General features: G+C 41.0%; 1 protein-coding gene across 1 annotated transcript in view; it reads left to right on the top strand.

The window, feature by feature from the left end:
• Positions 1-5,820, top strand: part of ell (elongation factor RNA polymerase II) — a 48,348-nt gene extending 42,528 nt beyond the window's left edge. The window contains exons 8-12 of the mRNA XM_033621848.2: positions 2,813-3,440; positions 3,840-3,906; positions 4,995-5,166; positions 5,277-5,321; positions 5,411-5,820. Of these exons, the coding sequence (XP_033477739.1) occupies positions 2,813-3,440; positions 3,840-3,906; positions 4,995-5,166; positions 5,277-5,321; positions 5,411-5,515 (1,017 nt within the window). The 3' untranslated portion in view covers positions 5,516-5,820. The remainder of the gene's footprint in view (positions 1-2,812; positions 3,441-3,839; positions 3,907-4,994; positions 5,167-5,276; positions 5,322-5,410) is intronic.
• The last annotated feature ends 12,306 nt before the right edge of the window (positions 5,821-18,126 follow it).

Here is an 18,126-nt window from a genome sequence, read left to right as displayed (position 1 = left end):
TTGGATATTTTTTCTACATTTCCATGAGTTTACCCGCAGTCTGATAACTGGGTTGTCCCTGCAGGCTGGTGGTTTCTGGTATTTCCCAGGGAGGGTTTCTGTAAATCCTCTGGCTCCCACTCAACGGATTTGTGTTTCCTCTCTGTCTTGTCCTTGAGTTTCCCCCTGCGTATATGTTTTCTGAACTGCTTCCAATTTATCAGTATTACTTACTCATGGTTGTTATGAGCTCTCCAAGAACATCTGAACTAATATACATTGTTAGCATGAGAGTTAAAGCTTTGTTACTAAATCAAATGGCCCCCATGCTACATTTCATTGTAGTAAACTCTTTTTCTCCCTGCTCATTGTATAATCCATTTTTCCGTATCACTCGACCTGCTGCTCTCTTCATAGGTCATCCCAGACTCCTGAGTTTACCCATTGTTTACACTTCCATTAGGTGGAGGAAGGAGGAGCCAGTCTGTTTATATTAATAGCTCCTTCCGCTCAGGTTCTTCTCACCTCAGACACCTACTGTATGCCCCCGCCTTTCCGCTCTCTCCCTCAGTAAACACAATACACAAACACACAAGCAAACAGCACCCCAGGCTTGCTTTTAGATTCATAGGTATAAATAGAGAGCAACTCAGCAGGTAAAGCGGTGTGTAAACTTCAGATAGGTGAGGGATGGACAGGGGAGAGCTGCAATGCAAACAGGGTGAGACCATGACCACACAAAGACGGATAAATATAAATATAACTTCCGTCCCCGCTGGCATTTCATTTCAGCCATTTTCAAAAAGTTTTCCATTCATTCTGGAATATAGGAACAAAGGTAAAATAATCTCTGTATTCATCGTTTGAGATCAGTGGCCTCCTGACAATACTGCTACACACCATGCAAACATACATTGCCAGTATTTTCCCTGTCCATGCTATAACATTAGAGCGCTGCTTTATCCACTCTGCAGCCTGTTGTCAACATAGACTCTATAAGATAGACTGACATAGCTGCCTCGACGTCACCAATTGGTTTGTAGTGTTGTTTTGTGGCCTTGAGTTTGGCATTTTGGCCATCTTCATCCTGTTTTTTTGGAGCTAGAAGTGATCACATTTGGACAAGAGGGTAGAGCTGTGGAGGAGTGAAGGAGTGGATCTGACTCATAAGCCCCTTTTACGCAAAAATCGCACTATAGGGCCACAATTAAGCCCCTTCTTTATACCTGCTTTGCATTTTTACACAGAACTGCACGACTGCAGCATCAAACACAACAGCGTCGGCCTCTAGAGTTCAGCCACAGGGTCCAAATTTCTCCTTCGTCTTTAGTTCAAGGTCCACCCAGTTCAATTCATTCAGTGTCATACTTGTGTTTGGCCATGTCGTCTAGCTAGTTTGCTGTCTCTGTCAAGTGGCTGTCCGTTAGTTAGTCACTCACTCCACAGCAGAAAACGGCACTTAAAAATAAAAGCTCTGTGCCAGAAATTCACTGTACTTAAAAATGAAGTGTGTTTTTTACAAACTTGTCACATTTGCCACTTGCGGTCCATCCAGAATCAACCCGCGACCCACTTTTGGACCAGCTGGGAACCACTGCTCTAGTGTGACATACAATATATGCATCAGCGGGGCTTTATAAGCAATAAGCAATGCCATAACATGGGAATAACAATCATTTACCATCTCAGTTATATAGCAGCTGATCTCATTCTCTCCTTGGAGGATAAGGAGCTCCAGGACTTAGTTACCTTCCCAATTTATGGACATTTTCGGCTGCTGTTCTTCTATTTTGAGTTAACTGCCAAGTGCTACTAGCCGCTTGTTAAATCTCCTGCGGTGGGTCGCACATTTAACATGTCAAAACGTCACACCCATCCTGCCCATGGTCCCATCCTGCTGGCCGTCCCACTTACACAGGCACTGCTCCAGTGCTGTTACTACTTCCATTGGCAGCTTAAAGGCAAAACAACTCTGTCTCCCCATTCTGCAGTCGTACTCTTTATACAGAACAGTGAGGCAGCACAATATTCCTGCCTTGAACAGGCAGTGTAAAAGGGGGCTATAGACTGTAGCGACACCTCGCGGACAGCAGCCCTGTCCTTAAATATTTGGTTTATGTCGTCTAAATAAAATAAAAATGAAAGAGTTATATGAAACTTCACCCCCGCACAGTTGTCATGAATGTTGAAATTAGATACAGAGACCAAAACCGTTTTTTGTACCAGACTGTAAACATGTCTAGTTTTTCGGCACTTCCATATTGGCTTCATTTTTCAGCCCTGGAGGTTGCCACTTGTCATTTAGCAGTTTTTTGGTGTAAGAAAAGTTTATAATAATGACAACTTATGTAGTCAAAACAAAGAGGAAAATATTTTCAAAATTGCTTAGTGTGGAAACAGTCTAAGAAGCCCAGGCAGACCTCTTCGGTGGCTTTCGCTATTGTTACAGAAACCCTTATTAGTCCTGTCGGGACAGCCAACGCAGTGTTTGGGTCTGCCGCTCCCAAAGACTTCAGTGTGTCTGGGTCAAACAGGGCCTGTCTGAATTGTAATCCCTGATATTATGAAATGACGGCACAGTCATCATCACCAGTGCTACTGAGAATATAGATCCTCTACTAAACCTTCTTTGTACCCATTCTTAGTGTTGCTCTCTCTATCTGCTTGTACTACATCCTCTCCTCTGTACGCTCCCTTGTCCTCCTCAGGCTCAGACCATTTTTGTTTGCTCTGACCTGGAATACACTTTCCCTCTCACTCACTCTGAGGGGAATTGAATTCATGTTGAACCCTGTTTTAGATTCTGCTACTAAAACTGCTATCTCTCTGCCAGAAACGGCCCGCTGTTGACTTCATTGACCCTCTCGCAAACAAGAAGCCCAGGATATCACACCTTGCCAGCAAGGCTGCAACAGCCCCAGTTAATGGCAAGCTCAGCTCCTCCTCTAATGGTAGAGGGGAGGCAGGCGGAGCGCAGCCAGGAGTGGCGGTTTCTACGTCAGACAGCGGCACGACGTCCAGCTCTCAGCCGCTCCCCGTGCTGGACATCCCTCGTCCTTTCGAAGCACTGTCGGACGTCAGCAATGACTCCAGCCACAACGGGAGAGACTGTGACTCTCAGGAAACAGTGGTGTCCGAGAGGCTCAGCCAACCTCCTTCGCTGTTCACGGGCTCGACGATGCTCACAGCACCCAGCGTCGCCACATCATCTCCTAAACACACAGCCCCAGATGGCCCTCGGGCCAAGAGTCCATCCTCCAACAGCAAGTCCAGGAAGAAGTCAAAAAAGCATAAAGACAAGGAGAAGAGCAAAGACAAAGACAAGGAGAAGGTGAGAGAAAGGGCGCAGGAGAAGGAGGAGAAGAAGAGGAGTCGTGGGGAGCGTGTGCCTGGACCGAACCGAGCCTGCGAGATGAGCCCAGGAAACCTCAAAAGCAACAGTATTCCACACAAAAGCACAGGTGAGAGCAGCACACGCACACATCACAGATTATTCCTCTGTGCAACATGCTCAATTTACAAAAATCAGTTTCACAGCTCTTGCATCAGAAGAGAGATTTCTGAATAAAAGTAGTACGTTATATGTGGATGGACACCAGTTAGTCATTACTGTGAGTCTGTGATGCGTCATGTGACCAGAGTGTGACTCACTGATTAAATGGAGACCCCTGCTGTTCAGCTTTATGGCTTCAATAACCTCAAATACACGCCTGTGAATCCAACTGGCACATATCCTCTTCGGAGGATTACACTTTTAAGAGATGAATGATTTAAAAAACAAAAACAAATTATGAATAACAATCTTTTTGTTGTTGCACCACGGATAAATGCCATTGTCTAACTGTGTCACTTTGTTTCAGATCTGAATGGGATGTGCAACAGTACCAGTATTCCTTCGTCATCACCTGAGGTGGCAGACTATTTATTGTGAGTACAGCGTCTCGATTTTGTCTGAAGGGAATTTATAGCTTTGTAAACCCCAGGGCAAATTTATTGAATTGGTTTGTGTTGGTTCCTCTCATAACGTCTGTTTTCACCTGGTATTGACATGCATCTTGAGTGATCGATCACCGGTGGACACCTCTAAAGGCCAGTCTGTCATCTGAAAAAAATCGTTACGCACAGAAACTTTGCACACTGATTCTAATGTGTTTTATTGTTCTATTCATTGTGAAAAACAAAATTAAAAGGCACATTTCTTCCTTTGCCTCTCCCCACTGGAGTTACCTGTCTGGCTGTCACCACTCCCTTTCCTGTCTTTCATTTGGCACCGCAGCTGCATGAAGGGGCAGAGCTGTCCTCCACATTCCGTGTGTGGTCCACATCCTCCTCCTCGTCATCATCATCATCCACCTGAATATTATCTGAGTAATATTCTGCGTTATGAAATGATTCTGTGTATCCCATTCCTCTGTTTTGTCATAGCTGTGTCCCGCCGCCACATTTTCCTCACTGATTCTTGGTCAGACAAAGAAACCAAAAAAGGCTTCTGACGCATGCGACAGAGTGAGGCTGTTTCGGTTTCAGTAAGAGTTTGTTGGGAAAGGCTGCTGCTGTTTTAGCTACTGCAAACTGGGCAGATATTGAACTGACTGTTTGCTGGGATGAGAGCAGCTCCTTCAGCACTGTCTCTAACCTGTGTAACAGCAGCAACAGAAAGTTTGTTTATCCGGCAAGGATGTCAGTTTAGTAGGCAGTCCTGCACCCTGGCCAAGGACATATTAGCGCACACATTGCTGAAAGAAATGGATCATATGTGGCCCAGGTCACCTCCAAATGTGATCTGAGCGATTGAATGCATTGGGTGCATTCAGACTTGTAATTCGAGCTGTCCACATACAATCTAAACACCCAAGACGCATGTGAATACCACGTGCAAACCAGGCCATGAAGTCCCCCTCCAATAACCATTATTACTTTCACTTGGCCTAAATGGCTGAAGTGACTTTAATGTACATATTGTGGCTTTCTCCAAAATCTCCATTCAGTAACATTCTCTCTTATTTCCCTCCCAGGAAGTACACGGTGATCAGCTCTCTGGAGCAGCGTCAGAGGTATAAAAACGATTTCAACGCCGAGTACAGTGAGTACCGGGGTCTGCATGCTCGGATAGAGTGCATCACCCGGCAGTTCACTGTGCTTGACAATGAGCTCAAACAGCTCCATCAAGGCACAGACAAGTACAAGGTAGACTCCTTAAACAACGCACACAGATCTGTTATTATTTTTTAACTAAAAAGATGCTCAGTCAGTGTTTATTCATACCACTAATCCTTTTTTGTGTGTTCTCTCCACAGACAATCCACAATCAGATACTTGAAGAGTATCATAAAATAAAAAAGGTAAGTTAAAGTCCTGCTGTAACAGATATTGATGACATAATTATGAAAGTGGATGGTCAGATTGTGACTCTTTTCCATATGCCTTGCAGACTAATCCAAACTATAGCCAAGAGAAGAACCGCTGTGAATATCTACACAACAAACTGGCACATATAAAGAGACTTATTGCCGAGTACGATCAACAGCAACTTTAAAAGTAGTTCTTAGACACTGTTTCCCTGTTATCTCTGGAAACCAAGCAGATAAAGGAAAACTCTGGATTCCACTTGTGCTAAGAAAAATAACTGTTCTCATGAGAGATGCCATGAAAGGAGTATTCCCCTCATTGGGCCGAAGGCTTTAATGAGGACTAAGCAGGACACACAATCTTTTTCTCTCTCTTTACTTTATTTTTTTGTTTCTTTTTTTGGAAGATGGGGTTGGGCCGAGTGTGGCCGGGTCCATCTGTGTAGTTACAATGAATGCATCCAAAAAAAAAAAAAAAAAAGGTTCTGTGTGGCTTTATTTTTCTCAACAGCCCACCCTGCTTATAGTGCACAGAGGTCTGAAAGAGTCAATCACGGAAGCTTTCCCACTTTCTCGGGAGATAATCCAAATAATCTTTTTCCTGCTTTTGAAACTGGAGGGAACACTGAGATGAAAACTTCAGATTGTACGCCAAATGCAACTAATTTGTTTTTGAGAAATGAAGCATCAGTTTCCCCCTCGCATATACTGAATCGAATGGTTATGATGTTGAATTTATTTCTCTGTTTTTATTTATTTTTGACACTTAAATTGGGGGGATGAGTCTGTTTTACACTCCTCAATATCAGTACTTTAAAGCTGTCTCTTCTTTTCTGTCCTCACATCTTGAATGTCAGCCAGTATTTTATTCAGAAGCTGCCTTGCCCATCTCATTGTCAATCTGTTGGCGTTAATTATATTTTTTCTCTTCTAAAGAGACGCAGATATCACTATTGATGAAATCAAAACGATGCATCTAAATGCACAGTCAGATGCAGGTCGGCTTTTATTTTCTAAAACCATGTGCAGATGTCTTAACAGAGGGGACATGTGTGAAAGTTTCCAGTTGCTCTCAAGCTGGAGGTTTTCTTCAAACACAGTTCTCCTCACTCAGCGGTGACGAGCTGCAGCGCTTGTTCATCGGTTACAGCAGTGGTCTTTAGTCATGGTTCATCACATATTGTATCAATGAAAAACTATATTAAGCTCTTAATTGGTTGTCTTTCCAGTTGAGGTCATGATGGCTTTTGTAGCAATAGAACTATTCAAAGTTGTCTGAAGAGTTTCGGCTTCAGAAGATCCTCTAATTGTAAGATGGTGCAGGAAGCAGGGGATGCAGATCTGCAGGCTTTTTCTTAATATCTCGAAAATGTTAACAAAAAAAATTAAGTTTTCTTCCACAGATCTGAAATCTCCTTAGTAACCATCATCGTCACCTTTTGGTTCTGTTAAAATGTGTTTACAGTGTCTTTTAAAAAGATCAAATGTTCTGTTTCGTCTGCTCATCAACCCACGCGATAGTCCATCGAGACGACTGTTAAGACGAAGCCATCCTCGATCATCTTCCAGGCGGAGGCCTCTCGGAGGAGAGAGGCACTTCCCCTGCGACCAGTTTTTGCCTTTTCAAATGTGATGTCAGATATTTACGGAGGTTGACCTGAAATCCCGGATCAGCTCTCCTCTCCGAGAAGATGGATCCACCTATCCGACGACAAATTAGAACTGTATATCGGAACTCAACCTGATGAACGAGCGGGTCGAGTTTAGTCGGTGAATGCATTTCTTATATCAACCTTTTTATGTGAATATGAAAAATCAGCACTTTTTCTCCTGATCTCGCTGTTACCTGAGGGTTTTGTCCAAATGACACTTTTCTCTTTGTCCATCAGAGTGCATGCTTTATGAATGTGTTACAATGAACAGTCTTTACTTGAAAAAAAAACTGCCCAAGGATATCGAAAGCCAAGCAAAGGCCTAGTCCAACCGAATTTAGTATGTAATCAATTCGACGTGGCTCTGACCAGCATGTATACCAAAGTGCTTACCTGAGTGTGATGAAACAAAAACGCTCTACCAAATGTTGGCAAAGGAACGTGTCACACTATTCTCTACTTCCTGTTCTCATTTCTTTTGTCATAATTTATCGCCCAGTGGAAACTTGCTCAGTGGTTTTTTTTTGTTTTTTTTTTATTAAATAATTTGTGTGTGTGTGTGTGTGTGTGTGTGTGTGTGTGTGTGTGTGTGTGTGTGTGTGTGTGTGTGTGTGTGTGTGTGTGTGTGTGTGTGAAGTCAGAGGAGGCTCCTTTGCCCCAGATTGGATTTGCATGACTGGGCTCAAGTGTTTCAGTATAACACCAGGTTTCAGATTGTATCACTCTCCTAATGCAAACACTACATTACGGCCAATGCTTCAAGACTCATCACAACAATGCTGCTGGGTCAAGGCTGAGGCTGGATCTGGGACTTGATGTCTGGGCGACAAACGTGAAGTTTCTAAAGGTGAATGTCTCATCACCGGAGTCGGCATCGCCCAGTACTGCAACCTTTAACAAGAAAGACACTTTTCAGCTCTCTTACTGTATCTTGTTTTCCAGAAACATCTATGATTACTGTATTACACCTCTATTACGGTCAGAATCCATTGTGAATGAGTTCATCAGTAAACACGTTTTGCTTCAACAGAGAGCAAACTGTTTGAGAGTAACAATATGCCAGCACAGGAGTACTGTTGTATGAGATGATTGTGCCAAAATGACCTGTTGTATAGGTTTTTCTTTTCTTTTCTTTTCTCTGAGTATATACATGCTGCTGTATAAGCAAAGAGGGCTTTGGAGAAGAGTCATGAAATGTTGGCGCTAAAACCCAAAGCACGCTTTTTGAAAACCATAAGGGACTGGGACTGAAATTGATCTTTGTTTCAATAAAAATCTTTAAAATCCTTATTTGTGAAATTCTGAACCAGTTGTTGCTGTCCATTATTGTCATGAGGATGAATGCTAGCTTTAGTTGTTGCTTAAAAGTCTGTGAGATTTTACATTGTTAAGGAGGATGATTATTGTGTTAAACATGAATGAATTCAGTGTATACAGTTGGTATTTGGTTTACGTGAAAGGGACAGCTAACCCCGGAGGTACTAAATTCATAGTTTTTCCTCTTACCTCTAGTGCTATTTATCAGTCCAGATTGTTCGATGTGAGCTGCAGAGTGTTGAGGGTATCGACCGCAGAGAAGTCTGCCTTCTCTCCAATATAATGGAATTAGATGGCACTCAGCTTGTGGTGCTCAAAGTGCCAAAAAAGTACTTTTGAAAAACTCACCATCAGTGTCTCTTTCTAGAAATCATGACCTGGTTACTCAAGATAATCCATAAATCTTGTTGTGAGATCTTGTTGTGAGCAGTTTCATTCGGGAACTATTTTCTTTGTACCGAACTACAACTGCCAACCATATAACTGTGCAGGGGTCCATGTCATTGGTCCGACGGTCCGCGGTGCTGAACGGCTCCCGGCAGGCGTATTTCTGCCTTGATGGTGTGCCACGACCGGCTCTGGGTCAGCTGGGAAAGGCTTGAGGTGGAGCAGGCTCACAGCTTATGTGTTTGCTACTTTCTTTTTCATTTTAACCCACACCATGATCTTTTCCTGACCCTAACCAAGTGGTTTTTGTGCCTAAACCTAACCAGACCTTAACCACAGGGCATCATGATGATTTCGGAACGGACTTCGGAACAATGGGTTTAATATGGTCAAAACAATGGGATGTCGGACCAATGGGCAGTTCCCCTGTGCAGAAGGAAGCGTGCAGCTACTGCTAGCTCACCTAGCACCACTGAGCTAGCTAACGTTAGAGCTTAGCCAAGAAAGAGACCATTAAAAATAGCACTTCACCCACAAAATGACCATTTGTAAAGCAGTTAGTCGTGTTGTTACCTTGAATTCATGAAGAAAACTGTTTTATCGCACATGCCTCCAAGAAAAACGGCATCATTGATTGGGGACCACTTAAACAACGGCAAAACTGTTCGTCCTTTGTTTGTTTAAGGTGAATTTATGTCCTGTTGAATTTTCATGAAGACACACCCCAACATTCTGCTTCACATACGGAGTTCAGTTTCTTTTTTGTATTAGTTTTTCTATGTTCGTACCTATATTTACATTTACTTTATTGGTGCATTGTGGCTTCCGTATCACACACTGTAACACACTTTTATGTTACTTTCTGCTGTAACTGTGTTCTACAGAAGGCCAGGAGAGATAGGGCTATAGGCCTTTTGAGTGTGATGAAGTTGTCTGACTGGACCCTGAAATAACTAAACAAATCTGGCTTTGTGGAGCGCATAGGTAAGTGTCATTGTCAGTTTAGTTTTAAATAGTGAGGTTTTAGCATCAAAGTTTTAGAATTCAAGGTAGCACAGCGTGACTAATTGTTATGCAAATGGTCATGTTGTGGGAGAATTGTGCCTTAAATGTTTACACCTCGTTCTTTCATGAGCACAAGCCTCTCAACCGTGAGTAGATGCACACTTCCTTCTCTGCACAGTGATTCAGTTGGTGGGTGTAGTTCGGCAGAAAGAAAATAGTTCCTACATGAAACTACTCACAACAAGGTCTGTGGATTATCTTGTGTAACCAGGTCATAATTTTTGAGCATTTGAGCACCACCAGCTGAGCGCCATCTAGTTCTATTACATTCAGGAGAAAACACACTGACAGTGAACGCCCTGTGTCAAAAAAAACACTTGCTTTCAATGTACAACCCCACACTGGCTGCAGCGTTGGTGCTCCTGGACGCACCGTCCCTCGACACTTTACGGCATGTCCTATTTCCAGCCTTGCAGGCCCCAAAATTAAATGCATTTCCCTACTTGCTTTCTGCAGCTCCTCTTTGCTCCTCTAGCAGCTCGATTCTTTTCCTCACCGTAGATGCATGATGAGAGACTTGTTGAGGTTGAGAAATATCTCAAGCTAAACGACCCACAATCTCATCACTGTAAAGACAATGGCCAAAAAGATATTGCCTGGTGAGTCATAGCTCTGGAGATCAGCTCTCCATGTGACAAAGTTTAATTAGAGGCTGTCCACACATGATATTAAACTAATGCAGAGGTGCAAGAGGTACAGATCTTTCAGTGAAAGTAGTAATACCTCTGTGTGGTTGTCTGTTAACAAACTGCGGTGCGACGTGTCCGGTGTGTGCTGGCAGTGGCACTTGATGCGTGTCACATGATGGTGTGTTTTCAGCTGAAGACCGGTATCTCCAACACTCGGCAACACACACCAAAGCAATCTAGACTGATAAATGGCACTACAGGTAAGAGGACAAATATGAATTTTTGATTTTGGAGTGAACTGTTTCTTTAAACATTTTAATAGGATTGTATATTGACTTTCTGGCTTTGACAAAAGATTTTCTAGGAAAGTACGTAGAGGATCTAGTTTAAGCCCCCCAAGTCTGGAGACTCCATTCCATAAAACTATTATTAATGAGAAGCTGGTGTACTTGACAGAGATTCCCTTTTTCATTCCTATTTAATGAACCAACATTTGTTTACAATTACTGAGACCTGTAGTGAGGAGGGTGTCCTGCAGATGGCAGCACTTTCACACTGTTGCTGTCGACAGCCTCCACAGCATCTGGCACACCTTGTTTTTGTTCAAAAAACAGCAACAAATTCAACAGAAACATTTGGATCACTCTGCTCTCCCCAGTTTTCATTGTTTCTCATGAGAGTTAAAACAGTTACACTGGGACAATTACACATTCACAAGGCAGTTTCACTGCAAGGGAATGATGGAGGTTAGTTAATCTATTCCCTTAGTGTTCAGGGTGTTTGTGCAGTCTATATTACTCTGTATGTGCTGCCTGTGTCTAATGATCACCCTCTTATAACCCGTGAATGAATGCATGCCAAGCCTGTGCCTTGCACTGAAATGTGGATTCCAAAAAAAGGCCCTGGCATGGCAGCATGAGCAGAAGATGCTCCAGCAAGGCAACAGAGAGGACAGAGCTCGCTGTAATCTGACACACTGTGAAAGATCCCAGAAATCTACATAGCGACTGTGTTCCACTTGGCCGGGCTGAGCTGTGCCTGAGCCTCGCTATGCTGCTACTGGCTCCCATCCCAAAGTTGGCCTCAGCACTGCTCAGGGAGCTGGAGGGGGGCCCGGTCAGAGAGTTCACTGTGGCAGGCTGCCATCTCTCCCTCTCCCCAACATACAGCAGAGTATACATGTTTACACACATCGTTCTGCTCCCCCCTCTGTGTTTCCAGGGTTTTACTCGACAGACAGGATTTAATTTGTCTGGGTTTTCTGCACTGAAATGCAGAGCGCCTTCTACTTTATTTAGATTCTCTGTGAACACAGGCAGTTGGCGCTTTAATGGGAAAATGTAGGCCGCAGTTGAAATAAAGGTCAGTCAATTATTTGAGGTAATTGGTATGTGTATTAGACATGAGGGCATTTCATAATAGCTTCAAGTAAAATGGTCCATTTTTCTATAAAACCTGCACGTCCACATCCAAACACAGCTCAAGCTAATACTGGCGTTATACATGTAGGCTCATGTGCTGAGAGAGAAACAAGTCCTGGCACATGATTTGTGGGCAGCTTGGCAACCTGTGACGTGCACATAAAAACCAAACATAATTGTGTGCAAAAACACTCTTTATATAGTCACAATTAAGGGACTGTTTGTTACTTATGAGGGAGGAGGGGTGGTGCAAATATGGGGAGGCATGTCAAATCATTTTTTAAGCACTGGGGAGTAGGCGTTGGCGATGTGGCCCTCAAATGATGTCACAATATTATCACAGTAACTCAGAGTGAGATTCAGATTCTGTATACAGTATTAATAGTTCAACAAAATAAAATCTACCACAAATTACACATTTAAACAACTCCTGAATACAAAAATGTCCCCTGGGATCTATATATATAAATCAACAGGTGATTTCCTTCTTTTAGCAAAATCCTAAGTGATCCTAAGTTGTTTTTTCCCACCTGGACCTTTATGCTCTGCCATTTCTCCTCTAATCATCACGCTGTAACCTGTGACAGGCTGTTATGATACCACAACTATCACACATTCACATATATTTAGTTTTTTGTTGAACCACGAGCATCACTTAGGTTTACATTACCAAAGGTTTATGACAAAATTGCTTGACGAAACAGACTACCATGTGCACACAGTAAGAGAGAGGAGAGGGAGAGACACTGTGCTGCTGCCAGAGGGGCCGCTGAATGAGTTCCCTCTGAGCAGTAAGTCACTGAAAGAGTCTGAGTCTGTCTGAGTCTGCTCCTCTTTTTGGAACCACAATGGAGTCAGTGTTGTTGCTGTGGGTAACAGTATGACGTCAATATGTCAACAAGTTGAAATATTGCAGATATCAAGATATAAATTTTTCATTTAATATTAAAAATTATACCGGTATTATCATGAACGAGATGATGTGGAGCACCCTTACTAGGGAGGGACTTACGTTGTTTATTTTGGCTTAGGGAAGGGCATACAAATTTAAATAGTTGGATTTTGTATTTATTTTACCGCAGATTTGAAAAACAAAACAAAACATGCCTTTCAATGCATGTTTTCAATTTATCATAGCCACAAACTGTAATAACTGAAATTACTGTTGGATTTTCACTTTTACAACACCCCTTGAACACAACGTGCAAAAAACACATAACTAAATCGGAGCTTAAAATGATGTTGTTTCATCCAAATCACTTTATTCTACATCTTATTTTAAACATGGCCAAAATTAAACTGTTTGCATGAACTAACCAGCATACAGGACAAGAGTGAAAAGCCACCAGAGTTTCATTTTCAACTTTTAACTTTTAAAAATCAGTGGGTCAGAGTAAAAAACTGAATAACTGGGCTACCGGGCACGCCGTGTACAAAGGCTGTGTCCTTGCCACAGCAGCTGAGGGTTCAATTCCAACCCACGGCCTTATGCTGCATGTCATCCCCACTCTCTCCCCCCTTCATGCTACATCTGTCCTATCAAATTAAGACAAAAAAAAAGCCCCAAATTTATATATAAAAAAATGAAAACCTAATTCATGGTGGAAGGAGAGTCATGCATTTTCCACCAGTCACTCAGGGAGGCTCATGCAAAAATATTTAGAGCTTTGGGGAGGGTAAAAAAAAGAAAGAAAAGAAGTCACACCCCAGCCACCCCCCTCCTCTGATTAATAAAGAACAGTCCCTAGAAAGGAAACACAATCAGTAAAATGAAGAGTGAATGTGATTTTGTTACTAGTGTGCAGATGGTGAAGTGCAGCAATAGAACTCACAGTTGTTGTTTTTTCTGCTCTCTGCAACATTCTTTGAGTTTTATTATTTTGTACTCATGGTGCAAAGAGTTGAACACACAACAGCAGTCGTGCACTCCTGTGTCCACAAACCTGTGTGGAGCAATAACCAGCTCTGCTGTTTTACAGTCAAAGAGCTGCCGTCAGTTCACCGAGAGATTCTGACACTTTGGCTTATTTTGTCTTTTTAGGTGCCGGGAAGGAACATTATAATTAATCTAGTAACACTTTACTTGAAGGTATCTACATAAGAGTGACATGACACTGTCATAGCTATGACATGACACGGTCATGAACCAGTCATGAACATTATATACATGTCATAAATGTTTATAACTGCTGTCATTAAGTGTCATTTGGTTATTGTAATGACATGTTGACATTGTTTGGGTTGTCTTGATTATGACAACTTAATTAAAGTGACATTACCAGAAGTTGTCTTTGTCATGACAAGTTGACATTAAATTTGTTTGGGATGTCCTTATTATGACAACTTGACATTAACCAGGATGACATTACCAGAAGATGTCTTTGTCATAACAATAATAATCATTATGTCAACTTGTCATAAACACAAAAAGAGATGCATTTCTTGTTAATGTCATGTTGTTATGACAAAGACATCTTCTGGTAATGTCATCCTGGTTAATGTCAAGTTGTCATTATAAGGACATCCCAAACAAATTTAATGTCAACTTGTCATGATGACAAAGACAGCCTCTGGTAATGTCACTTTGATTAATGTCAAGTTGTCATAATCAAGACAACCCAAACAATTTCAACTTGTCATTACAAAAACCAAATTACACTTAATGACAGCAGTCATAAACATTTATGACATGTACATAATGTTCATGACAGGTTCATGACCGTGTCATGTCATAGTTGTAGATACCTTCATGTAAAGTGTTAACACGAATCTTTATTTTCCCCATCTTTCTTTATCTTCTAACATCTGTCCAGTTTCTGCAGCAACAAACTCATAAAAAAGCTCTCTGAAGTTAGAGTTGATCATCTTGTTTACCTCGTGTTCCCTCTGCAGTGTCTGTGTCACTTGCAGCCTGCTGTGTCTTGTCCTCTGTGAGGGACAGTTGGTGATTCTTCAATGACAGCGAGTGATTCAGCTTCTCATATGAATGTCGTGACCTTCAGAGTCACTTTCAACAGGAAGAGGATTGTTTCCCTCTGCACAGCTGATCTAACTGCAGATACCACATCCTCATCTAATTATAAATGCCCAATCAGAATCACAGAAAGGTCCAGATAGAGATAAGAAAATACATTTTAAAGGTGTAATTTTCTTCAAGTTTATTGCATCTATGATACTTGAGCATACTTGATTAAACACTTAGTTAATGGACTCATTTGTAGCAAGTCAGGTGGTGATTGTGCTGGTCGTATCAAGTATGGATTTTATATACTACATTACTGTTCCAGGTTTCTGTTTCAGTGTGAAGTGCAAAATAAAGCCTAAAACAAGCCAGAATCAACAGATATGTTGCTTTAGCAAAGCTATTCTTCAAACTGCACATTAGAAATAAAAGGTTAGGTCAGCTGAACACACTATGGACTGACAAATCACAGTTTAGACCTGTTCAATCCAACCACTGAGTGAACTGCAGAGCACTCAGAAAAATGAATTCCCAAAATATCTAGAGCCTCATTTGCACCGTTGTATTTCAATAATGATCGAGGGTCACTTACACGTTTCTGGACTGGAACATAAATTCAGAATCCAAGATCTTCTCACCCATCATGCAACACTGTGGGGACATCGACTGTTCTTCTTTTGGGGCCAAAACTACATAATTTAAATGTTAATTATACATTTGGTGTCTGAATCGTACTGTTTGTATCTATGTTAATGTAGCCATTATTAAATGAAAGAAGAGAAACATTGATATAACAGGTAGTTCCAAACTTTTTAAAGGTGGCGTATATGGCTCTAATTAGCCAATTGTCTGTGAATGAGCTGAGGACATCTTTTTTTTACTCTGAGCTGTGAACACATTATTCTGTAGTATCCACTCATCCTAACATTTAAATGATTGTTGTGTCAATAAAAACGCAGTCACGACAACCTAAAAAAATATTTTACATTTCACTGCAGCCACCCTCAATACATTATTAAAAACCAGAGGAGATTAGATACGTCTTGTCTTATGTCTTTTAGGTACTTTTTTGTTTTTTATCTTTAAAGCATGTGTATTTGTTTAAGTTCAAGTTTACTGTCACAGGTAAAAGATTACAATGCAATGCACTGTCTGTCTGCACAAAGGGCACACATCCTCCCACAACAACAACAAATAACACAAAAACAGCATGTAGCAAGTCACCACAGTGCACACCTTTAGTCTGCACAGAGTAGATGAACGGAAGACATTTAAGTGTGAATATAACCAAAATGGAAATCAAAGAACATTACTGACAATTTGATTTGATGTTTCAGGTTTTGGTCATTTGCAACAGTACTTTGCACGACCATGGACGGATGGCTGTACACTAAAAAATGATTCATTGGGTAAGTGGATAACACCAAAATAAAGAAGAGTTTTGATATTAAAAAAATTCCTTCATTAACGTATTTTAGTCAGTTGACAAGTTATTTTAAGATGTTGGTCAAAATCAAAAACACTTTTGACATTTTTGAGTTGGATGGAATTAAAATAAATAAGTTAGAATGTATCAAATTAAATAGTTTGGATGAATATTAAGTTGGTTCAACTTAATTAAGTTTTTCAAGGTCAAAGCAAATGAAGTTGGTTTCACTAAAGTAAATGAGTTTGTCAGGCTATAAAAGACTCATGGGATTAACTCAGTGATGCTAGAGTTGGTGCATGCAAACTGGCCGAGCTAGAAGCTGAACTGTATCACCTGAAGAAGCTGAGCTCTGAAATGCACTGCTGGAAAAGCTGGAAAGTTAACTGAAACAATGCCAAAGCTGGAAATGAATTACATTAAAATGCTGAAAGAATAATTCTGTCCAGTATTTATGGACAGATGAATTGCATTGTTAAAAAAAAAAAGTATCAGCTATAAAATGCATTGCCCAATGAGTGAGAGCTGAAATGTGTTGCATAAAAAGAAGGGGAGTGAATGGCACTGCATTGGAAAAGCTGAATGCTGAAATGTATTAATGATGAGTATGTTCATCTGAAGAAGGTGACTGATTAAAGAAAAGAACAAAATGCATAAACTGTGATAATTCAAAATCTGTAAAAGATTTCAAGAAGCTGATTTGGAGTTTTATACTTCAAAGTCTTGTCACTCGTTAAAGGATTAAATGAAGTCTGTGGATGAAAGTAGTGGAACTTCAAAATAGAGTGGGTTTAGGAGGATTTGAAAAGTTTTTACATTACAAAGCTGAAAAAGCTTCATATTTTATTATATATATTTATATATATACTTTATAAAGTATAAGAAGTTGAAAAAAGTTGTTTAAGAATAAGAATAAAAAGAGCTAAGTTAAGAATGGTGTGAATGCTGCTGAGTCAGCACCTCTAGAAATTAGTTAACCTTGTATAGACAGTAGCTGACCTTTGATAGACACATAAATATTTACACACCACACATGCGTGCACACACACTTGCACACAGAGTGAGAGATAACAAATGCATCCTGTTGTTAGACCTGCATCTGGATCAATGGACCTGGACGGATCAAAGTCCTAAATGAGGACAACTGTCTCATTAGATTATTCACCAAGGAATGCTGCCGTACAGTTTTGTCCCATTGCCTCGATTCTAACAGAGTTTAAAAAGACAAAACACTCCACATAAAAGTAAAGTTTATGCTCCATAAATCGGGCTGAAAATATCGTATCTTAAAAACAACTCGCATGGCAACAGGTTTATGTGGCAGTAAAACATGGAGTTATTGTTTGTTGTCTGTGACAAAGTTTGTAGGTTTATCAGAGCCTTGTGTGTCAGTACAATACATTCACTCACTGAGCATTATCAAGACAGTTGAATAAAGATAAAATAAAATTGTGATACAGCTCTTTAGGCAATTCATTTCAGCTACAAGTGCTTCAATCTGAGATCAGTATTTAGGCTATAACTTAATCAGAATCAGAATCAGAGTCAGAAATACTTTATTGATCCCTGAGGGCAAATTGTGAGACAATGATAGACAAAGACAACAAAACAAACTTCAAGTTCAAATTGATTTTAAAGAATTTTATTGATTATTTTTATATCAATTTATATCTGAAACTGGAACACCACAGTAAACTGAACATCTGTGCGGTTGCTGGGAGCCACTGTGCAGCCCACATACGGTACCTCTCTCACAGCTGACACTTTCACCTATCACATACACGTGTAATCAACATTAATAAGCGTGTGCATTTCACACAGACATGCCAGATCTAGGACACAGGTGTTGCGCTACTGACACACTCTGCTATCTGCAACATGACCAAGGGTATGCAGTCAGAGAGAGGGGGGATTATTGAACATGTAATGACTATTAAATC

The sequence above is a fragment of the Epinephelus lanceolatus genome, chromosome 6 (genome assembly GCF_041903045.1).
Source record: "Epinephelus lanceolatus isolate andai-2023 chromosome 6, ASM4190304v1, whole genome shotgun sequence".
Lineage (NCBI taxonomy): Eukaryota > Metazoa > Chordata > Actinopteri > Perciformes > Serranidae > Epinephelus > Epinephelus lanceolatus.
The sequence above is the reverse complement of the archived record's forward strand: the minus strand, read 5'-3'. Positions and strand labels throughout refer to the sequence as shown.